The 23,766-nt window shown below is 35.5% G+C and overlaps 4 protein-coding genes across 12 annotated transcripts; 2 read left to right on the forward strand and 2 right to left on the reverse strand.

Moving 5' to 3' along the window:
- Positions 1-80: 80 nt before the first annotated feature.
- On the forward strand, positions 81-2,545 carry LOC117917870 (glycine-rich cell wall structural protein 1.0-like). Its single transcript, XM_034834359.1, has 2 exons — positions 81-1,144; positions 2,159-2,545. The coding sequence occupies exons 1-2, from the start codon at positions 974-976 to the stop codon at positions 2,456-2,458; spliced, it is 471 nt and encodes a 156-aa protein (XP_034690250.1). The 5' UTR covers positions 81-973; the 3' UTR covers positions 2,459-2,545.
- Positions 2,546-2,795: 250 nt separating this feature from the next.
- Positions 2,796-3,703, reverse strand: LOC117923874. The gene is made up of 2 exons (XM_034842374.1): positions 3,552-3,703; positions 2,796-3,209 (listed from the first exon to the last, which is right to left on the reverse strand). Exons 1-2 carry the CDS (start codon positions 3,652-3,654, stop codon positions 2,941-2,943), a joined length of 372 nt encoding a protein of 123 aa, XP_034698265.1. The 5' UTR covers positions 3,655-3,703; the 3' UTR covers positions 2,796-2,940.
- Positions 3,704-8,507: 4,804 nt separating this feature from the next.
- Positions 8,508-12,839, forward strand: LOC117916407. Of its 7 annotated transcripts, none has more exons than XM_034832429.1 (9): positions 8,508-8,683; positions 9,750-9,775; positions 9,901-10,097; positions 11,187-11,258; positions 11,401-11,468; positions 11,615-11,765; positions 12,183-12,263; positions 12,356-12,445; positions 12,542-12,839. In XM_034832429.1, the coding sequence occupies exons 3-9, from the start codon at positions 9,927-9,929 to the stop codon at positions 12,626-12,628; spliced, it is 720 nt and encodes a 239-aa protein (XP_034688320.1). In that variant the 5' UTR covers positions 8,508-8,683; positions 9,750-9,775; positions 9,901-9,926; the 3' UTR covers positions 12,629-12,839. The 7 variants fall into 7 exon arrangements, with proteins under 7 accessions (XP_034688320.1, XP_034688275.1, XP_034688283.1 ...); XM_034832437.1 differs by lacking the exon at positions 8,508-8,683 and adding an exon at positions 9,428-9,663; XM_034832384.1 differs by having other exon boundaries at positions 9,750-10,097.
- A 939-nt stretch (positions 12,840-13,778) lies between these two features.
- On the reverse strand, positions 13,779-22,943 carry LOC117916387 (sulfhydryl oxidase 2). Of its 3 annotated transcripts, none has more exons than XM_034832365.1 (12): positions 22,455-22,943; positions 20,866-20,890; positions 20,669-20,761; positions 19,310-19,491; positions 17,916-17,985; positions 17,742-17,810; positions 17,581-17,654; positions 17,341-17,497; positions 15,968-16,008; positions 14,882-15,028; positions 14,356-14,808; positions 13,779-14,154 (listed from the first exon to the last, which is right to left on the reverse strand). In XM_034832365.1, exons 1-12 carry the CDS (start codon positions 22,673-22,675, stop codon positions 14,133-14,135), a joined length of 1,554 nt encoding a protein of 517 aa, XP_034688256.1. In that variant the 5' UTR covers positions 22,676-22,943; the 3' UTR covers positions 13,779-14,132. The 3 variants fall into 3 exon arrangements, with proteins under 3 accessions (XP_034688256.1, XP_034688264.1, XP_034688249.1); XM_034832373.1 differs by having other exon boundaries at positions 14,356-14,802; positions 22,455-22,942; XM_034832358.1 differs by lacking the exon at positions 13,779-14,154 and having other exon boundaries at positions 14,161-14,802.
- Between the last annotated feature and the right edge of the window lie 823 nt (positions 22,944-23,766).

Here is a 23,766-nt window from a genome sequence, read left to right on the forward strand (position 1 = left end):
AAATCTTTTGGTGTATGGTTTGGTGGCTTGGCATTGGCGGGGTTTAGAAGTTTCTTGGGGAATTGATGATTTTGAATTACGGTTTGGGGGGTGGGTTAGTGGGTAGGTAAGTTGGTATTGGGTTGGGTTTAGAAATTACGTAGGGAATTGACTTGGACGAGCATATGAAATGTGATACGCTGACCTCCTTTTATTCTCTCGGAGGGGAGAGGTTGCAACTTGCAACCTGCCCATATTATTGCATGTCTCGTCTGCCTGATACTTCCTCCCAATCCTTCCTATATTTCTTTAGGATGTATCTTCTCCTTATTCTTTAAAATTGTGACATCCAAAGAAATCAGTTTTTATGCCTTTTTCTTGTTACCATGGATGGAGAATAGAGAAGCTAATTGAAAATTGTGGGAATATTGTTTGAATGAACATACTGCAGGTGAACATTTCGCCTACTTGTAGAGAATGAAATAAAGAGTCACATTATTTACACATTCGGGAGATTGGTTGATAATAATCAGGACCAATTTTTGAAGGCACTATCCCTTGTGCCAGAAGAATTTCTATCTTTTAGGGCACTACCCTTATATCAGAAGAATTTCTATTCGGACGGACGTAGATGAAAAGGCGTTTATATGTTGAAGTGGTGTTAATGGACATGGTCATCTGTGCCTTTGAAAGGCGTTTATATGTTGTAGTAGTGTTCAAAGACATGGTTATCAGTGCCTCGGTTCAAAGGATTGGAAAGTCTGATCTCCAGACGGTCAACCCCCGAGATAGCCATGCTTGGAAAGGATAACTTCTCAGTTTACAATTACAGGCCCAAATGGGGGCTTTGTGTTCACGAGATAAGTCCATTTAAGGTCAAGGGTGGTGATTAAGAGAGAGCTTTACTTCCCTGGCCTCTATAAATAATCAAATCGTTGATGGCCTCCACATTCCTTTCTACATCAGCTAACTAGATACCTAAAAAATCTTGAAAATGAGCAGCAGAGAAAGCAACACTGGCAGTGGGAAGAAGGAAGCCAAAGTTGGTGGCGATGGAAGCACTGGAAAGGGAAGTGGAACTCCTTGCAGTGGCGCTGGGATGATGGCGGCCCCTGGTCAGGCAGGTGAATGCATCTCCAGGGAGGCCTTTGAGAGCAACCCCAAGGCATACTTTGCTGATCTTCATGCCAAGGAAAAGGGCTCTCCTAAACCCAACAAATAGAGGCACCCTTCAATTGCAATGCCATCTATATGTCTTTTGCTGTGATGGCCTCTTATCTTAATATAATAAAAGCTTGGTTGCACTCTTTATTCTCTCTTTACTTGATCTCTCTTCTAAGCTTCTTTAGCCTAAAGGTTGTACCCCATGAATGGTCTCCATAATTTTCAATTTTTTTTTTTAAGAGATTTGAGATTTCCTGAAATTTGAAATATTTCCAATGTTCTAAAAAATAATAAATATAACATCAATAGAATCTATTTAAACACACAATAAAACTTTTTATATCTAATTAGCCTAAAATCAAAATTTTCTAAGGGTGGTGATGATGAAAATCTTTAAGCCAAAATCTAAGATTTGTTGGGGGTTAACCGATCAGAAATTTAATTCCTACGTTGCTAAATTTTCTTGTACTCTGCCCTATGTTAAATTTCTGTTTTTCTGTAGAACCAAACAAGATTTACATGCATGTACCAACCTCTGCTCACAAAGTGACAAGTTCCACCGATTGTCTTCTCTAAACCCACCTATCGTTTATCTTAAACTAGAGAACCATATAGATAGAACCCTATCTACTTAAAGACCGACAACAGAATCCCTTCTTTCTGTGTGTATTTTCTTTTCCTCTGTAGGTGAGTAAAATATAACCACATCTATATACTAGAAGCTCTACCTCACAATTGAACACTAGAATTGGGAATAAGATCACAAATTATGTACTTTTCTAAAGATAAAAGATGCCTCGTTTCCAGCATCTTTTGGTTTAGAATAACAGCTCTAATTTAAAGCTGTCAGTAATCCGTGCCCCATAAAATGGTAGCTTATGTTCACGATAAATCCATCAACTTCCAAGAATCACGTAACCCACTATAAATAATGGACCATCTCCTAATTCATTCTCACGCTTGACTATCGATTCATATACACCATCAAGAACGACAAAATTTCAACATGGGGAAGGGAGGAGGAGGCGGTGGCTCAAAAGGTGGGGGAAGAGGAGGCGGTGGCTCAAAAGGTGGTGGAGGAAGCGGCGGTGGCTCAAAAGGTGGTGGAGAAAGCGGCGGTTCTGGATCAAAAGGTGGGAGTGGAGGTGGTGGACGCAGCAGCGGTGGTGGAAGCTCTTCAAAGGGAGGCTGTGGGGGCCATGGAATGATGACAGCACCCGGTGGAGGTGGGGCATGTATTTCCAGGGACGCATTTGAGAGTAACCCCCAGGGTTACTTTGCCGATCTCCATGCCAGCGAGAAGGGCAGCAAGTAGATGTAGTGCCATCATAATGGTACCTCTGATATAATTAAACCGTAGTTTATAATAATATATCGCACTTTGTTTATTCTTCTCTTTCAATTTTTTTTTTTAATTTTTATTTTACCCATATTTTTTCAACACTCAGTCTTCATAATGATCTAAGTTATGGTTATGCTCATAAAATAAAATCTTTTAACAAATGAACATGTCTCCTTCTTCTTATCCATATTTCCTGTTGATATGACAACGAGGTGAGTTTGGAATTCAGTGTCCTGGATATCTTGAAGCTTATGTACTCCATACAACTGCCCTTGATTTGTGACAGAAAGGCCTGTCCATGAACCTTAAATTTCTGATAGGTAGAAACCAGAAAACCTTTTGTTTCTGATCATTTTCTCTTCATACAAATGTCCCTTTTGGACACCATGACATTACATCAAGGATAATATATAGGAACCAAAGAGCTAATTAGAGAAATGTTAAGTTCGTACACATCATAATAAACTCAAATGAACAAGGATGGAAACCAAGCAGATGAGGAAAGAGCCACTGAAGAAGACAAGTCCCAGTGCACCACTGACGGTGCCTATAAGCTGAATGGATTCGGACAGTATGGGATCTCTCTTGTGTTTATGGTCATACCCAGATTGATAGGTCCACCCATTTTGGAGACTGCATGTGTTCAACCTTTCTTTCTTCTTCACTTCTTCTATTCTCTCTCTCAGAATTCTCAAATTTGCATCCACAATGTTTGCAGACTTCCCTGTAATTAATCCAAACGTAACAAGCAAAAATATAACAAATTTGTAGAACTAATTAACCAAGACATGTCATCATCTTATTTGGAAATATGGCTACCACTTCATAACATTAATTTCTGCCATATATCCATGGCCCGAGAGCAGGAAGATGGAAAGGAGAAATAAATAAATAAATAAAAGATCAGATTTTCTTGGCAACCAAACCAAGACATGTAATCAAAGTATACCCCTATTTCTTCCTGTGATCCATCCAGCCATCCTTGTTTACCAAGTCCATCTGCTTTTAGACTTGTACCCAAATCTCTCTTACTTGAGAAGGATTATAAATTAAACAAGAGTACTACCTTCATCCATGAAGCTCTGGGATCTCACTTGGGAATACTTCTGTACTTTAGGCCTGCAAAGGGGCTTGTTCAAGCTACAGAAAGATAGCAGGGAAGAAGCCATGGAGTTGGTAGTTTGATGGAGTTGCCTCTACTCCTTAATTTGCATTTATATAAACTACTCATCCGTAGCTCCGCAATTACATTATCTATATATATATACAGTGAGCAGGAGCCTTACGGAATGTGAAGGCAACTACAAGGAGTCATGTGATGCGGCATTGGGTCAAATATGTCCAAGTCCTCACTATCAATTTTCCCTTTCATGCTGTCATTCTATTAACTTTTGAAATAAATTCCTAGTGATAATAGTAAGTACGAATTTTTATAATAAAAACCTAAAATAGGGGTGTGTCCTTTGACTGTACTCTCATAGTGGATTCAGCATCATTCACTCTTCTCGTAAAATTCTCCACCTTAACTTGAAAGTTTCCCAAGTAAAGGAAATGGGTCGCATGCCTGTATGATGGCCGCCATGATAGGCTCAAAACCATGTCACAGAATGAAGTGACCCTTATTCTTTAAAGTATTTCTCATTGTCCCCCATTGCAGAAGCTCTAGGACAATAGCTACAACATCTCATACATATTCATATACTGAGATCTCCATCACACACACGCCTTATAATAGAACTTAATTATTATGTGACATCCACTACTCACGCCTGCATTATTCAAGACACAGGAGCTAGCTATGATGATCAAGAGCCATGATTAAGACCAGTTTGGCCCAAAGAATGAATCAATCTAGGATACGTTCCATTGTTCTGTTGCAATATGTCCTAATAATATTCTTATTAAACTCGAACTCACTGTGGAACGAGAGGAGTTTGGTGGAATAGTTTCAATACACTTGATTGTCGTGCTTAAAATATTGGTGGAAAGTGGCAAAGTGCAGAAAGATCTAATTGGCAGCCACTTTTGAAGAACAAGTGGGGATGTACACCTAATTATTATTAAGGGTTTAGATTAAAATATTGATCATTTTCCCATATCAATTATCACTCCACCAAGTCACCATTGAAGTCCTGTGGAAGAAACATTTGGCAAGGTACATGGCATTATCATGATATTGACTTAGATTATCAAGTTATTTAGTATTCATTTTCTCATCGAGTGAATGGGAAAACTGGCTTCCATTCATGGCAGGAGGATTGCTATTAGATCAATCAATATTATACCCTTAAAGCTTTTCCATGGCATTTTAAATACTTGCAGCCATTGTCTGTCAAAGTAGTTCTGAATCAGCCAAGAAATTAAGGTGTGGACGTATAATGAAGGATGAAAGAGATGTAACCCCAAAATCCCAAAAAGACAAAGAAGAAAGAGCAAAGACGAAGTGAGTTGTCACAAAGGTAGGCCATGTGTCACCCAATATGATGCTAAGCTCCCAAAGATCCGGACATATGTGGCCATATAATATACCAAATAAATACACATTATCATGATAGGATGAAGGAAAGGGGATACGACGGAAGTACGCTGGTTGATTAACTGATGTAGATATATAATAATATTGTTGGATTTCTACAAGCAACTTTTTCACTTTGTCTCTTCTTCAATCATGCATGGCAAAAATCAACAAGTGTTCTACCTTCATATGCTGCTTTATGTCCGATTTATGTTTTTTTTTCCATTATACATAGTTAGGCAGAAATGATAGTGGAGTAGGAGCATCCAAATGGACCTGGGAATCTTTTATCAGCATGGTTTTATGTTGTCGTTTATATTCCTATTGATTACCAAAAAAAATGGGCAAATGATTCATGATAGGTTAGAGCAAAGTTCTTCAATTAGCTCCTAACATTTGGTTTTGGTCTTTATGTTAATTTGTTGCATACTAGTCCAAAGTGACTTTTGATAAGAACTATTTGAATTATTAAGGATATGTTTGGTAACCCTTTTTGAAACAATTATGAAAAAAAGTTTTTAAGAATAGTTTTTGAAAATTGTTGTCCAATTTTTATAAAATAAAAATATGTTTGAAAACCTAAAATATTTTTAATTTATTTTTAATATTTTTAAATATGTTTTAAAACTAATTTTTACATGTAGTATTTTATTTTTATCATTCTACATATTTATATAATTATTTTTTAAAACAATCATTAGAAAATAAGTGAAAACAATAAAAAAAAAACAACTAAAAAGTATTCTGTAAAAACACATTATTTTCTATTCTTAAAAATAAAAAACAAAAAATAGTTTTTGGTTATCAAATGTGTTTTATGTGTTATTTGTCTTAAATAACAAAAAATTATTCTCAAAAACCATTTGCAAACAGACACATGAAAGTTATACAATAACCTGTGGGATAATAACATTTTTTTACAATAAATCAAAAAAATAAAGCAAATGTCATTCAATTTTAATATTTTATGATTTTTTTTTTATTAGTCAATTTCATTTCTAAGAAGTATTTCCAAAGTTATCACAGTTTATTGGCCCATAATAGGTAAAACACATACATGGGACGCCCCAGCACTCTTTCTCTATATACCTGATTATTTTTTTAGGTAGAAAAATGCTCTGTGGGAAACGTAATCAAAATTAATTTGCAATAATCATGAAAAAAGATATAGATGGAATCACAGCCGCAGATAGGTAACCCACCATGCAATTGCTTGCAAATTAATCTGGGCCATTGATCTCATAACCAAATAACAAAATTGGGTACGTATTAGACTATTAGTATTACAAGCTTAATTTTGCAAAATAATTAATTAATCACTATCAAATTAACTAAAGCGATTGGATGATCAGCAGCCCACCTACCCAGCTCGATTACGGGCCATGCACCTATCATCCTTCGTCCACGTGAATCTTATACCTATTAATCTAAACCCCATTTCCCTTATAAACCTAACCAATCAGACTCATTTCTCATCAAATCAACTCTAAAATGGTTCAACCACACCTCGGTTTTCTTAATTAGATGATCCCTCCCATGACCCTCTTCCCTGAAAATACAAATGAGATTTCAATATTGTATGAGATTTATTGGCCCATCAATGGCTGCAGATATGGTTTGACCTCCTTAAAAAATGGTCACATGTACAAACTACTCAGATACGCTCAGATGAATTGGATGACCAAACAAATATGAAATATCCATGTTAATCGCTTTTCTATGCGTGGAGAGATTAAAAAAAGGAAAGAATCAGAATCAAAGAAATAATATTAGATGACTGGGGACGATGATGGTGACTTGATGCATGAGACATGAGCGATGATTCGTGGTTTTGTTTTAGGACGGTTGCCAACCGAACCATGAAGTGGACTTTGTATCATTTGGAAGATGTAGTTGTATGCCAACCACGTAAGCTAACAAGGGCTACAGGTGGGGCTCTTGGAGCGAACTTCACCAACTTGAGCCATATATGACCTCACACTTGGCACCCATTTACAGCTTCTACCAGAGTCAACGGTCAAATTTGATCTTTTCGGAGATCCTTCAATCCAAATTTCAAACCTTGTCGATAAAATTATTTGTAAAATCGAATTAGGTGGTATGCAATATGCATGTAAGAATACGTAATTTTGCATCTTAGTTGAATTCACTGGTATTGTTATAACTTATTTTCATTTCTATTCAATGATTTAGATTTTATTATTCATATTTAATAGTCAAAACCAACTATTCAATAAATATCTATTACTTTAAAAAAAAAATTAACTTTATTTTTTTTGTTAAAAAAATCCAAGCACGTGTCTTAAGAAAGGTAAAAAATTTATCAAACAAAACTACGAGTCTTGAAGAAAAAATATATTATTAGTGAGTTAAATATCACTTTTTATTGTAAACTTTTTTATTTTATCTCCTCTAAATCCTATTTTTAGCTTTGATCCGGACTAAAAATGCCGTTAAGGTAAAATTTTTTAACATAATAAAAGGATTTTATAATTTGAATATTATACCCATATGAAATGAATATTTCTATTATTTTTCTAAAAGAAATTTATTGCTAAAGTCTCACAAGTTAAAGCTTCCCGGCAATAGCAAGGGAGAGATTAAATTAAAGGTTTACTAGTTGAAACAAAAAGGAAAATAGAGAAAAGATGAATGTATAAGTTTGATTTAATTAAGAAGAAGGGGCCCATATGTGATGAGATAGGGGCTCAATCACTACCCCGGAAATCCAATTGGTCATCTCCTCACGCCTCTTCAAACACAATAATGGAAGATTTAAATTATAGTCACCCTCTTCCTCTCTTTCCATATTCCAATATCTCACAATGATGATAACAATAATAATAATGTCCTACGATTTCCAGTCTCCTAAGCCATGCCTTATAAAACTCAACTTCTTGCTAATAAATGTTCGATTAAGAAAATGACTTCATCATGATATCAATTGAAAGGGCACTTAATTTATTTTAGTATCATGGAAGAACATTTTAGTGGTAATGGTAAGGAGAAGGATCTCAGTCTCACCCATTTGCCACAAACAGTAATGATGGATTTTCAGTCCCATTCTACCAAATATTTTATTTTATTTTTTTTATTAAGAAATTACGTGAAATTATAATATTACAAAATCTAGTAAAAAAAAATTAAAAGGGTGGGAGAAGCATGCATCATCATTGGTCCCATTGTGACCATAGATTTGGAGTTGTATAAAATCTTTCCTAATAATTATTTTACTATTATGATTGAATACCATTGTAAGTAATTTTTAGTTTTCTTCTCTGATTGATAAAGTAGTTGTATTTTTAAAACATGGAAATGTTTAATATTTGGTAAAATAATAAAATAATCAATTTTTGAGAAAATTTAAGAATAATTTCTGAAAACAGTAATATCCAAATTTGTGTTTTAAAATTGTAGGAGAGTAGAACTTGGAAAACAGAACATTAAAATGGAGTCAAATTTGGTGTGTGTGTGTGTGTATATATATAGTGGAAGAAGAGAAGATGAATGAATTATAGGGGCATAAATGATTTGGGTTATTGTTATTGAAGTGTTTTTTGGCCTGTCATCCGAGTCCCGATAAGAGCAACACTCAATCTCTTGCTTCATTCCAAAACCCACGTAGGGAGAGTGTTGCAGGCACAGAAAGTTTTCTTAGCTTCAAGTTATACGATCCCCTTCTTGTAAGTCTCTTCTTTCTTCTTCTCCTTCTTTCTTTCTTTCTTTCTTTCCTTCCTATAACTATTTCTATTTGATTGCCACAGCATCTTTCCTATGTTGATTGAAGTGTTTTCTGTGTTTTAAGGCCTTGGATTCCTTTTTTGACATCTGGGTTTGTTTCACTTTCTCTTTTCTCTGTGTTTCCTTTTCTGGCCACTCTTCAATCTTTCTTGTTTGTGCATGATACTTATTTCGCTTTTTCTTAACTGGGTTTCTTTCACGCTTTCTGATTGCATCAACTCCTTTTCTGTTTGGTAAAGGACACCTACTTTTCTTTTCTTTTCTTTTTTTCCCCCTTCCCTGTTTCGTTTTTCAAACTTTCGTGCTCTCACCTTTTTGGGTTTTTGTTGTGGTTCTTGGACGTCTCTTCAATAGTGCTTTCATTGGTAATAAACTTCATGTACTCGACTCGTTTCTGGTATTAAGATGTATAACTGTTGTTTTAACTTGAGAATTTGTTTTGCCCCTTCTGTTTGCTTGGGCTTTTAATGTTTGCCCAAGAAAATATCTTTTATATAACTTGTGAATTCGTGTTGCTCCTTCTATTTGCTTGGGCTTTTAATGATTGCCCAAGTAAAAATTTTTATACACAAGTGTTGTTTTAACTTTGTGAATTTGTTTTGCTTGGGGTTTTAATATTTTCCTATGCACTGTTTCACTAAAGAGAACACAATTTTCTGGTGATTGTTTGCCGAGAAAAGGTAGGAAAGAAAGTGAAAAAAACTTACAAAAACCTCTCGACTGAACCTATTATAAGTATGTTGCTCAGTTCGGATGAGATTTAAGTTTTTTGAGACCAGAACAACTAGAACATAAGATTGAAATTTTTGCTTTCATTTTCTTTTCCTCTTTGTTTTCAGCTCATAGTTTCCCTCTAATTGGATATTCTGTTTCATGCATTTTGCTGTTCGGTTTCCTTGTTTTGGTTGCAGATTCAATGAAGGTCTTGAGTAAAAAGCTGTCTGTTCAATTGCTACATTTTATCAAATACCTTGATTTGTTTTAACTGTAATGGGTTTTGGTTTTCAGGATTTCTGGTGAAGGAGAAGGAATTGGTAAGGGATTCCTAGGATCTGGTTTAGTTTATTTCCTCCAATTATAGTGGAATTGTATTTTGGTTAGATGGGGGATCATTTTGTATTGCTTGTGGATCGTTTGCTTACCGAGTCTACCCTTGAAGCTGCTATCGAAAGCAGAAACCGGTTAATGCAAGCCTCAGTCTCAGCAATTGCTGATACAAAGGTTGATTGCAAGTCGCATAAGATGGATTTCAAACATGGGTCATCTCCAAGGAAACTGGTGGAATGCAGGATATGCCAGGATGAGGATGAAGATTCAAATATGGAGACACCCTGCTCCTGCTGTGGTAGCTTGAAGGTTAGTTGTGCTTCAAATTATTTATTGTTGTGTCTTTATTCATTAAATTATTAGTTTTGAAATTTATATTAGTTAAATTTGTATTTTAAAAGTCCAAGAACTGATGATTTTTCTTTTTAGCTTGTCTACATAATCTTTGAGGGTCAAGTTTCCAATTTGACTACATTGTTGTCTTGTCTTCTAGGAATTTAGTATTTTATGCCACACCTAGTTTGTTTGTGTTGTGAAACGTCGTTATCTTGATGATTGTAAGATAAACCCTGCTTTTGGTTACTCCTCCTTTCTTTGATGATTAGAGTGTAAGACATATTGCTGCAGAATGCAGATCATTTAATTTTATTGGTTTCATTATTTTCATCTTAATGGGCTCAAGTAAAAGCCTTCGGCTTCATTCAATTTTGTCAAGAAATTTCTTTAGAAAACTATCGCCATTCTTGTGTTCATGTCACAAATTCTTCTGCAGATAACGAATTCTGTAGTCCTCCAATTTGATGGACTGGGTTTCCCACAGGTTGGAAAGTAGCCCTGCTGTCCATATCTAATTCACCTCATATTATGTGATGCTCAAATATTAACTCACTGAAATCATAAGCATCGTATAAACAAGTGTACACCGCATTTAATGGCATTGATGGCCTCCTCATTTCATGTTCAGACAAATGGAGACTTTCTGTTTGTTAGACCTATAAACATGATCTATCAAAACTAGTTTGAATCCTCAGGCAAATGTTTTAATTTCCAAAATAGTGCCTAAGTCTTCTACTTTTTGGTCATTTACACATGGTGTAGCATGAAGACATTAATATCAGTGGATGGATCATTTTACTTCTCTACTCTTCAATCCAGTTGTTTTTAGGGTCTAACCATGAAAATATTTCTTGACTTGAATATGGTGTGTGTGAAAACCTGCAACGAAAAAACCAAATGATGTTCTGTTCATCAGGTTATTTGAAAATGGGATTGCATCTATACTCCTGGGGTTATTTAAATCTACTTGTTTAAATGTTTCTGTGCAACAAATACTTATCTTATTGATTCAATTACTAAGAAATATATTGAGTAAAGACGTGCTCTTCTTAATTTTTGCAGTATGCTCACCGCAGTTGTGTACAGAGGTGGTGTAATGAGAAGGGCAACACCATGTGTGAGATATGCCAGGAGGTGGATTATTCTCTTCTTCATTCCATTTCTTATCTGTTTAATTTTCTTTCTGTTCCATGTAATAAATCTATTTTATCATGAACTCTCAAAAATGTATCTGTAACCATTTTAGGCTCTATACTTTGAAATGTGTGAATTTCAGCAATTCAAGCCAGGTTATACAGCACCACCTCCACTGTTTCAATTTCGGGGTATTCCAATAAATTTGAGGTACTTTTGATCAAACATTTCTTTGGTCTATATTTTCACTGTTACTAATCTGGGACCTTCATGTTGGTTTTCGTTTATTCGTTTAGTTATTTATTTATTTATTTTTCCAATAGAACTTAAAAATGTGCTTCCATGATCTTTATAAGGGGAAATTGGGAGATTTCCAGGGGAGAGTTGAATAATCCCCGGTTTATAGCAATGGTTTCTACAGACCGTAATTTCCTGGATCCTGATTACAATGAGTTTACAACTTCTACTTCAAGAGGCATGATGTGTTGTCGTTCAGTTGCCATCATTGTAATCTCCTCTCTCTCTCTCTCTCTCTCTCTCTCTCTCTCTGTGCCAACTTTGAACTGTATCTAGATAAGAGTTTGAAACTTTCTAGTTGAACTTTAGCTTATGTGAAAAAATAGGAATACACTGTAAGGAGAAAAAAAATAGCTTTGGATAACATTCATGTATAGAAGGTAAAGAACCTCCATGTATCCTATTGGTGTTTACCATCATAAGCAATCGACTACATTAATCTCTACCAGTTACATTGAGGGAATGAACAACTTGGTAGGTTGAGAATGAGACAGGGATTGGAAATATAAAGAGATTAACAGAGACAGAAACAACAAAGACACGCACACATGCATATATTTAACTAGGCAGAGGAGATGAATTTCTGATTACAGCAAGTTTTCCATCCTCATTTCTTTCATCATGCAGTTCATGGTTCTTCTGATTTTGCGGCATACTCTACCTGTCATGATTAATGGAGCCGAGGAGTATACTTTCCCATTATTCATGGTGAGATAAACTTGCTTACTATTTTCATTTGGTATAAGACAGTTTGAAGCTTGAACTTGCAAAATGGAGATTTAACCTTTCTACTTTGACAGTTGGTACTATTGCGAACTGCTGGGATTATCCTGCCAATCTACATCATGCTGAGAGCAGTCACTGCTATCCAGCGACGCCGGCGCCAACTGGTGGGTTCCCATTAACCCTTCTCATTTTTTCTCTAGTTAAAAAATTCTTCCAAACAACTTCAGTTAGTTATTTCATTATTTTTTCCCGACACTTAGGACCCTCCTACTCCATATGCTTCAACCGATGAAGAAACTGAGCAGCCAGCCCTGCAGCCTCAGACTCACATCATCCATGTTCCCTGAAATTGGTATAAAGCAGCCTTGACAAATTCATTTCATGGATAGAATTTAAATGTTGGCTTAAATGAATAACATTTGCTAGTCTTTACTCTGATCTTGTATTTCCGCTTAATTTTTCACATACAGTTCCCAACACCAGTGACCAATTATTTCATCAGGAAAGGAAATTTGGAAAGTGAAGATACTTCTGGAGAATGATGGAAGGATTATTGTTTTCCAAAGAAAAAGATGTACCTTTTGTCATCTCTACAATCAACAAGCAACACTCCCATGTAGATGGATGTTGGTCAAGTTTCAATTGAGTTGTGGGTTTTATGATTCAAGTGGTTCAGTTGCTGCTCATTAGGTGAAACTCTGTACAGTCCATGTGTATATGAATAGTTATTACTAAAGAACAATACAAGCAAGCAAGCAAGCAAAGGAAATATTATCCATATACCTTTTACTGAAAATACCTGTTTGGCATTCATTCCCAAGTATTCCTTCCAATTTGTTTTTGTATTTTATCAGCATTATGACATCATTAATGAGAATAATGTGCAAAAGAATGCTGTAGAAGGAACCAGCAATTCAGTAAAGATGTTAGCTGTAGCCTTAAAAGAGAGTACCAACATGTGAGGGGCCCAGAATGTGAAAAAATTTTCAATGCAATATTCCTATGCATCCCAGGGTACAGGCTGTTGATGACTCTTATTCATTCTTATGCCAAACCAAATAGAGCGCCGCTATAAAGGCAGCAAAGCGGAGTGTCCAGTCTCAGACTCACAGTTACTGGCTAATCACCCAGTTTTCCAATCCAGGAACCACAGAGGTGCATTCATTTGGAATTTGTATACTCGTAATAATTATCCCAATCAGAAATTTTACTCAAATTTGGCGTCCATTATCTGATTATTACATTGATTCAAAACCGCTTATGTGAATAAGTATTGCTAGAAAAATTGGTGTTAACCTCAGAATTCCACGGGAGGCCATCAATGCAACCAGGTCTATGAATGTGTCTGATCAAAGGACTGGTAATCGGAAATGAACAATCAGCCCAATGGTTATAACAATCTGACTGGTGTGCTCTATGATAGGCAATAGTTCTCAACATATCCATGTTTGGTCATCCCTTGGATATTTTATCCAAGCAGCAAAAATATCCGGTAGGTACAAGGAAATTGAACAACATTTAATCTGCTCTATCAAAATAATAGCAGTTCATTTCAGTTTTCTTCAAGTGCATCAGGCCGGTGTGGAACAATAAATAAAATAAAAAAAGATGAATTTTTTTTAAAACACTTGCCAAAATTATCTAAAGACAACTCTTCCAAAATCAAGATTATGATATAGGTCTGTACATTCCATGTTAAATGTTTCATAAGGTAGACCTTTAGAAAGGGTACATGAGGACATCAAGACCGGTCATTTGGTGCAAGTCGGTAATCCGGATTCCTATTCAGAGCATGATATCACCTGGTGGTGCACCTTAATGGCCATGAAAGGTTTGGTCCTTTTGGCCACCTTAGTTCCAGCTTCTCCTTGGCCTGAAAATTTTTTAGAAGAAAAGCAAATAATGTCAACCTCCTAGCAAACAAATAATCTCCCTCCCTCTCTCATTTTCCCTAATTTTTTTCTTCATTTCTTTTTTTGTTCTGTTTGTTTTTTTTTTTTTCTCCTTTCTGAAAGAGCTCATAACCCTCCCAAAAAATCATATGTTCTTTAAAGAGTGTAGTTGGTGTAAATACTTCCGATTCTTCTGCTGTGACCGCCAAAAGCATGCGAGTGCTCCAAATGCACAGCTGGCAAGTGCAATTGCCAATGCAGCTCCTACAGGCACCACAACTGCATTTGTCGTGGTTGCCAGATCTTCAAGGCTCACTCTATCAGTCCCATCATCTCCTAGAAGACCCTTGTCCTTGTACAGTGACACAAGCATTTTCCCATAGTAACTAACCAAGAACTTGAACACCTCATCCCTATTCCAAACGATCTGACTTGTTCCATCGTTGTTTTTGCTGAGGGAGAAATAACAAGAAGGGCAAAGCTGCTTTGAAGGCCAAATGATCTTGCGGAATTTGGGATCACCAGTTCCTAGAGATGCTTCTTCTTTGATTAATCTCACGTTCACTTTGTTATGTGCACTCCACAACCAAAGGGCGAAGTCACGAGTTTTGTTGAAAGGACTGGAAACACTGCAACTTAAATTTATTTATGGTTAGATGAAAGAAGTTTGGAGAATTAAATAATTAACTTATTCTCAGTTGTTTTTACCTTAAACACATCTCATAAAAATGTTGGCGACACTCTTCACATATGAAGAAATTGTGAATAAAATCACACATAGCTGTAAATGCCAATTGGCTCTCTCCATCCTCAATTCTTACAGAGAGTGAATGTAATAGAATCCATAGTCCACAGCTGCAAAAGGAACCAACACTGGGTTAAACAAAACCACTGCACCAAATTTTCATACTCTTGTATATGATGCCATGGTTGCAAGAAAATGAAAACTTTGGATAGCCAGCTTATTACAATATTGAAAGAAACGGGGACTTAAAAAGGAAAAAAAATTCCATGCCATTGGTGTTCACGTAGAGATGGTTGAAAAAAATAATAATAAATAAATAAAGAGGCAGGGCTAGCAGAATGGTAATAATGAGGCAACTATGTCAGTGGCATTATGGACCAAACCAGTGCATAACTAGCCCACAGAACTAAGACAACATTTAGGTAAATATTAAGAGTATGCTTCTTGGTTTGGGATCCATGATTTATACACTAAGAATGAAGCAAAGGCCAAAGATAAAAAACATGTTTCTTCATTCTTTTGAAAAATATAGGGGCCATTGCTTTGGTCCAATAGTAAGTGTCTCAGGCTATCAAGCCTGAAGCCACAGCTTTGAGTCTTAGAGCAGCAACTTCATGCAAAAATGATGGAGGTTAGAATTGAATCTGATTCACCCCTCCTGGTACTCCACATGGCAGGACTAGTACTAGTAGTGCCCTTCTATCAAAGATTACAAGTACGAAGGTAAGCAAAAGTACAAACACATTACCTAAAGCCCAGAGGATTAGCTGTTCTATTTTTTCTGTTCTTTTTCGTCCTTTTTTCTAGGTGGGCAAATATAATATAAAAAACCCCCCATTAAAAGAGTGAAACCTAGGATTAGCTATTCTTTGCCAGTGGTTATTTAATCAAAGAGATACAATTTCTTTAAAAGCATATCTCTATATACACTTCGTACATGCATACATGCAAATCACTTTGTAGGGCATAACCGCCATATGAAAATTAAAGATGTGATGAATAAAGTAACAAAGGCAGTCTTGGAATAAAGAAATAAAAACAACCATTACCTAAAGCCCCTAGTTTCATTCTTACTGCCACGGCAAAACATCTGCAAAACACCCAAAGATAGTGTCATTTATACAGTAACATCTGTAAGCAGCAAAATGAAAAACTTAGAAGCACAACATGGGAGCAAATAAAAGTGCAGGTTTGAGGGCAAGAGCAGGAAAGCATTCATTCTCACAAGGTTCAGAACTTTGGGGTGTCAAGGAAGTTCCTAAACATTATATACATAGATGTATCATACGATATATTATAGATAGAGTAATTAAAAAATCTTCAATACAATGAAATATTTCAACAGCAGGTATATCTAAAATCAGAATAGTCGATTCTTCTGTGAAGGATAATTAGATGACAGATATTTCCTCTGAGTTTTATAAATTATAGTAAAATAGCAATTGCTATTTATTTTCATAGAAGTTCAGTTCTGTTTTGGCTAAACATTTCATTCCAAATGGCAGTTTTTTGTTTCCTATATGTTGAATTATATATAAACAATACCATTTCAATGCATGAGAAATCCAACTGGACTCTTTTTTTTTTTTTTTTGATACATAAAGATAGGTATGCTTAAGTAGTAATAGAAAAAGGTACACCAGAATACACAGGACATAGACAAGGAACACCTAAAGGTAGGCCTCAAAAAATAGTACATAAAATACACAGGACACTCCAGAAGACCCCACCCACTCTACAAAATCAAACAAAGGCATTGAGCTTTCACTTAAATACATGCTAACCCAAGCTGAATCCAACTGGACTCAAGTTAGTTCAAGGTACAGCCATGATAGACACATAGCTGAACAGTGCGTATTATGAGGTTCAACTATAGAAACCAATCCTGTAACCATATTTTTATGGTTTGATTTTAATATAGGGAAGTGTAATGTAAAATTCATTCAACAAAAGCATTAGTATTGGTAGCTCTCTGTAGTAAATTCTACTCTTAAGGCAATCTAGCTCAACTTAAACTACTGACTTGGTCCATCAAATTTCTCAACAAGGACAAATTATGGAAGCACTGCCTTCTAATGCCCCGGTAAGATACAAATATAGGTCAGTTTAAATCCACCAGTAATCCAAATTTAACACTCAAATCAAGTATGTACATTGGAAGTGCATGCTTTGCTACTTAATAATTCGGTGGTAATGATGGTGATTGTCTTATGCATAGCAATATGTTAATAATTTTAAAACAAACATCAACAAAATAATTTCAAACAAAATTCTGGGGAAAATGGTAATAGGTATTTAAATTAAAAAACAACCAACCATGTCAGCCAATATAACTAAATACTCCCAATAACTATATTTTAAAACCTGCTTATACAGTAATTGATATCACTACTTTAAATAGAAATAACCTTTGAGTACCCACCCAATACCCACGAGGAACTTCTTTTCCACAAATCTGGAAATTCCTTAATGCACCCTTGCCATTACCATCAGTGGCTTCCTGTTTATTGGGAGTCCCCATGTCTGATGGGCACAAATCATCAAAGTTCACAAGTACCTCTGCACTTCCCTTCCGGCACCTAATAAAAATAATGTGTTAATTAATGAACAAAGCAGCACATTTTGCAGGTCAAAGGTTCAAACTAAAAGAGTTGGTGTTGACCTCCTAGAAGGGTGATGAACCACCAAAATCTGAAGAAACTTTATAAGTGAAGCCCGAGTCTCAGATTTTATCATCTGTCAAAATGCACATAATAGATGACTGGAAATTATCAACACTGAAATGCAAAAAATTAACACAAAATGACTGGGAAAAATGTCTACCTTCTGTTCTAAGATGATGTCATAGGCAGTGGATGTTGCCTCTTCAATATCATATACTGCTCGTGCAATCTTTTCAAAATACATTGATTGACAAAGTAAATATCTTGAATTGAGAAATGAAATTTAATTTATAATAGAAATGATAAAGAATGGGAGCTATGTTATATATAAAACCTGTTCAGGATCTGACGCATTTGATGCAAGGTGATCATTTTCAAATTTCTGATCATCCAAGCTAAAAAAGCTGCAAAGTTAAAAGAGCATTAGAAGTAGCTATGACAATGATTTCAACTAACATTCACAACATCACATATATTATGAAACATATAATTCTAACTTCTACTTTCAACAAATTAGATATTCATCACCCAAATCGTAAAGCCCATAAAAACACAAAGCTATATTACTCCATCTTTTTAAGATTTGCCATGGGATAGAAGCTTCAAACACCATCACAAAAGAGGAAGGGGAATCCAGTTGTCATTCATTATGGTTTTGCTTCTCGTAAAATTCTATTGCATTTTATAACTTGGTGTTTCCAAGTTCACATGACAGCCCCAAACAGACTACCATCGCTAGATTCATGACAGACTTCTCATATTTATAATGTCAAAACATATTCTAATAAAGAAATTAGGGTTAAGGTGAGAGATGGGAAAAATCAATTCTAGGAGGGATGTCTTGTGTATTGGTAAAGGAAGGTGGGGTATCTCATTACCTATGCAAATACGAATTGGAGCAGTGAAATCCTGATTTTAGAGAGGCCTCCAGAACAGAAAGTGAAATCATTAGAAATTCCACAAGACATGGGAATGGAAAGAGAAGTCGTTAACTTTTTTAACAATCAACAACTTAATATTCAGAAACTAGCATGCTCAGAACTCAAGCTAAATTTTGATTTGTTGTCCCCTTTTTCATCCTCCCTGTAAAGAGTTCCAGATTCAGGCTATCTTGATTATACCAAGCTCACTTCATATGGGCATAGGGTCCTCAGAAGCTTAATAATTTGATGTAGAAATAAATAGAAGAATTCTTTAAACAACCAGAGGTCAATGAGAAAGTCCAAGATAGGTGTATTGTTGACAGGGCTCCTTCTAGCATTCAAATGTATACATCAATTTAAGGAGTTAAAATCGCTGATTTTCAGCTTGGAACTGTATAAAGCAGTCAGTCTTTTGTTTCTCATGTCATACATCAGTCAGTCGCTGATTTGGAAATTCTACAACTCTAAAACTCTGAAATATTTTATTATCATGAAAATATCTTAGGCTTATTTATTTTGCTCACTACCTCAGTAATGTGTCATTTGCAAATCTCAAGACCAAGTCAATATGTTACTTCTCTTATAACCATTCATTCCTTTGAAAAGATAAAACCCTAAACAAGACTGATGCAGATGCAAATTAAACAATATTGTCTCTACAAAATACTTCGCATTTTTTTTATCTAACTCATTATTTGTTCAATGATTCTCATTTTGCCTCTGCAAAGGACTAGCAGGTAGTTCAATGAAACATACATCTACTATTGTGATACTAAAGTAGGCAATAGATTGAGATACCCCATACCTGCCTATTTGTTTGTTGATCCAATTAAGCAGACGTTCAGCTGTTCGTCCATCATCTATCAGACGAATTTCATTCTTGTCCTTCTTAGGATCCCAACTACCAGATACAAATTTAGAAGGATTGCCCCAGAGGAGCATAGGATAATGACCCACAGAAAAATTATCACAAAGCCTGGTATTTATCTGTGCTGCCAAACAAGTGAAAAGAAGAGGGACTAATCAGCAAGCCATACTCTTAGATTTTTTTTTTTTTTTTTAAAAATGTCAAATCAGAATGAGCAATAAGAGAAAAGCAGCAATGTTAGAAGAGAGGGAACTGCAGATTGAAGCTAGAACCAACCAGTGAAAAGGTTATATAGATAAGGAAAGCAAATCAATGAGATATGTTAAAAGGCAGACTTTATGAACTAATGGTCCATGTATGGTGAATGGTAATTCAAGCCTTCACATTCAAGACATGTAATACACAACAATTTTAGTATATAAATTGAATCATTTTCAGCATCACCGCAGTTTTAACTTTTCAAATAGTAATAGGCTGAACGAAATGAGTTTCATTATTCCAGGTGTCACTAAAAGATGTCTGCTAAAAGTGGTGCATAAATAAGGGTTACAACCAAATGGAAAATAGAAGACAATGAAGTAGTTAGTTGGATCCAATGGCTAACTTGCAGGATGCAATGTCAATATATGTCATGTTCATCACACTTGATAGGCGATCTTCCCAGAGTCCAATGGTTTAAGGCAACCATATTGATGCAGATTTCATTGAGTATATGTCAGACAATGAGATGATAATGAGCCCTAGAACTAAATCCATGATTCTAAAGCCCAAAAACAGACCCTAATTGAATAGACAGCAAGGGTCCATAACAGTTCACTTCCAAAATTCTAATATACATTTGAATATATTTTTTTTCCATGACTTCGATCTGGAATCAAATCATGCCCCAGTTTCTACATTGAATATTACCAAGTTTCCCTTTTATTAGTTGCTTGATGTCAATGTTCCATATAGCTTTTACTTGCTTATGTCAAATTTCTTAATTAGTTTCTAATTATGTATTGTGGTTAATTTTAAATATTTTTTTTTTTTTGATAGACTGTGGTTAATTTTAAATATTGAGTACCAAATTTTAGACCATATCAAGAAATTCCCAAATTTGTTGTATACGCTAAAAGGTATTAAATTTTTTCCAATGTCATATATCTTGCAACAGGAAGGTGGAATATTACCAGCAATCTATAAAGGTCAAATAAAAAATATTTATTGTTCAGGAAACAGGAAACCGTTGAGAAATAACTACAAGAATACCACCCTTGATGCACAGTAATAATCAAGAAAAAATATCGAAAATACCTTTGAAGCACAGTCCACCCTTGTCATCAATATGATCCCAGGATGCACTGCATCAGGTCCATTGAAAAGCCTTGCCACCTTTTCATAATGGGGCTGCACAATTGTTCCTCAAGCAATGAATAAAGTAGTAGGATATGCAAGCATCCTAATATCTCAAGCCTTGCATTACAACATAGTACAAACGAAGCATATCATACCTTATAATTTCTGCAAGCAGGGCACCTGCAAGATCAATGGTAGAACGAAAATTAATGTTCCCTCATACAACATATAAAATATTGGCGTGAATAACAGCATCTAACCAATATAATATCAAAAATTGAATCGCATGGTCCTTTCACCCAGAATACAAATTGGTCGCAAACCAAAGTGCAATCTGAAACTATTGCATGGTTGGATATTAGGCAACATTGGGTTAGGTTGGGTCCTAGAATGTCATCCTAATTCCTAACCCAAATCCTATATAGAGAGAGAGTATCTAGACCTAAGCTAAACCCGATAAGGTTTAAGAAGTGAACAAACTCAAAAAATGCTAACAGACATCAGGCCAGCCCAATCTTCATTTAAACTTCCAGTTTGTCTTATAAAGTGGGATGATAAGGTGATGCACCATCCATTTGCAGTTATGCACACTGCAAATGACAAACTCAATGAGATTCTGTCCTTTTAATTGCTATTTCTCTACTTGGAAAGGAGCTCAATTCCCTCAATTACCAAAATTAGCTTAAATCTTTAACTAATTTTCAGAACCATTCAGATAGCCAATCAATTAGTGAAGCATGTATTCTATGAAACAAGTTATGCTCAACTAAGATAATCTTCTTATGGTCAGCAACACAAATCCTTTTTCACCATTCCTCTTTATCTAGAGTAATATCCTATGATAATCATTGGAAACGATGTCTTGTTTCATCCTCAACCAACATCTTAAACTTGAATCAAATCACTCCTCCCTATTTGTGCACTCATTAGTCTTCTTTACACACAGCTAAACCTCCTCAAACAACTCTTTTCCATCTTCTTCTAAGTTGTTACCCGCTTTAACTTCTTGAAAATGCACTTAATTATTAATCTAAGGGGCAATAATATTGGGTATATAGTTCCAATAATAAAAAAAATAATATTGGGTATATAGGCTAACAACTCGTTTATTTCCCTGACCACCATGGCTCCCTCTAAGACAACATACATTTGTTCCAAGGATTCTAGATAAGCAAATTTCTTCAACAAGAAAAACAGTCTCAGCTTAGAAGACGACACAAACCTCTTTTCCAATGGTTTCCTTTGTTGGGGCTCGCTACTATTTGACAAAACTAAAATTTCGTGACTGCAAACTATTCAAAAAAATTAAAATCGTGTGACTGAAACTATTCGACAAAACTAAAATTACATGTAGTTGAGTAACTGGTGTGCATTATGAAGTTTCAAGTTAACTTCTCATAGGCAGACTTGTTCTATCCCAAAATCTAGAGAACAATAACTATTGTTTGTGGTGCCAACACAAGAATGTTCTAAAGAAATTCCATCTTCACCAATCCAATCTCCTTCGGAACTAATTTTAGCATTTCAACCAGTAGCACGTATTTAGCACATATTCCTTTCTATGTCAACACAAATTTCCCCTCCATACAACAATATTTTCTCCATGGACCTAATTCATCCAATAAATTTCTCAATCGTTTTGTTCAAGAGAACACAATATCAACCCTCAGCAACATGCATGAAAAAGCGTATAAACAACAAATTAGCATAAACAAAAGACCCAAAAGCAAGAAATCGGACTGACCAGTGAGCGAAGAATTCAACAATTGCGTAGGTAGCAGGGGTGTTCCTGAGAACTTGATCGAAATTGGTGGTGTTCAAATCAACGGCGGCATCATGAAGATCAGGACCTGTATTGCTGTCGATGTCAATAGCTCTGAGAATATCACGAGATCCAATTGGAACAGACGAAGACGGAGAGCAGCTGAAGAGAAGCAGAATCAGAAGCACCACGAGTGGAGACATGGGAGACCAGAGAAGAAGAAGAATGAGAGAGAGAAAGGGAAGGGGCCTGGATTAATGATTTAGTTTGGGGTTTTGTTGGGATTTGAGGGAGGGGACGTCGTCGGAAAATGAGGTCAGAAGTTCCGGCGGAGAAGAGGCGGGGGTGGGGTGCGTATTACGCTGCCCTCGTATGGTAGTATGATAGGGAGAAGGGGGTGGGGAAATGGCTTTACAGCGAAGGAATGACATGGTCGGCCATGTAGACATCCCCCGTTCCCACTTCGGATTCGTTTTCCTCTCCTCCGATCTCCCATTTTTCAACCCTCCATCTTAATTAATTCTCTTTTTTTTCTTTTTTTTTTTTTACTTAATTATCTTGTAACTAAATTTTATTGTTAAATAAAATATCAATTATAATAAGATTATTTAAATATTTATTTATTTCATTTTCTTGCTTTTCTTATTTTAATTAATATATTTTTTTAAGTTATACTTATATCAAAAGACAATGTTTTCAAAAATGTGGAAAGTAAGGAATGACAACACCTAACCAAACTCAAGAGCCCCATGCGTCTTTCATGCTGATGAAACAAATCTGATAATTTCAAAAGGGTTTTTTATTTTGAAAACGTGCTTACAAAGTTAAATCTTAAGGTCTGCGTTTTACTTGATGAAACACAATATCATTATCATATTTCTTAAATTGTCGAGTGGCGCCCGCGTGGCCCTCCAACGTGGAGGTCTGTTGAGACTTACTTACCTAATAATAATTATAAAAAATAAAAAGATGACGTGCCAAAAAGAGAGAGGAAGGGAAAATATGATTTTTTTTTTTTATCAAAATTGCTATGAGAGCACTTGTTTTTCTCCCTATAAATGATGACGCTTTCGTACAAAAATTAAAATCAAAATAAAAAAGGAATAATTTAAAATTAATAATAAATCCAAAAAGGTGGATAATTAAAAATGAAAAAAAAAAAAAAAAAAACTCCATGTGGTAGGGTGGTTTTAAAGCAAAGTGGAAGCAGCGGTGGTTGGACTACCTAATATCTGGTCATGGGTGCTACAGGTCGCCAACTAGGAGGCTTAAGAAAGTCAACCTGTTAAGCATT

This window comes from Vitis riparia, chromosome 1 (genome assembly GCF_004353265.1).
Source record: "Vitis riparia cultivar Riparia Gloire de Montpellier isolate 1030 chromosome 1, EGFV_Vit.rip_1.0, whole genome shotgun sequence".
NCBI lineage: Eukaryota > Viridiplantae > Streptophyta > Magnoliopsida > Vitales > Vitaceae > Vitis > Vitis riparia.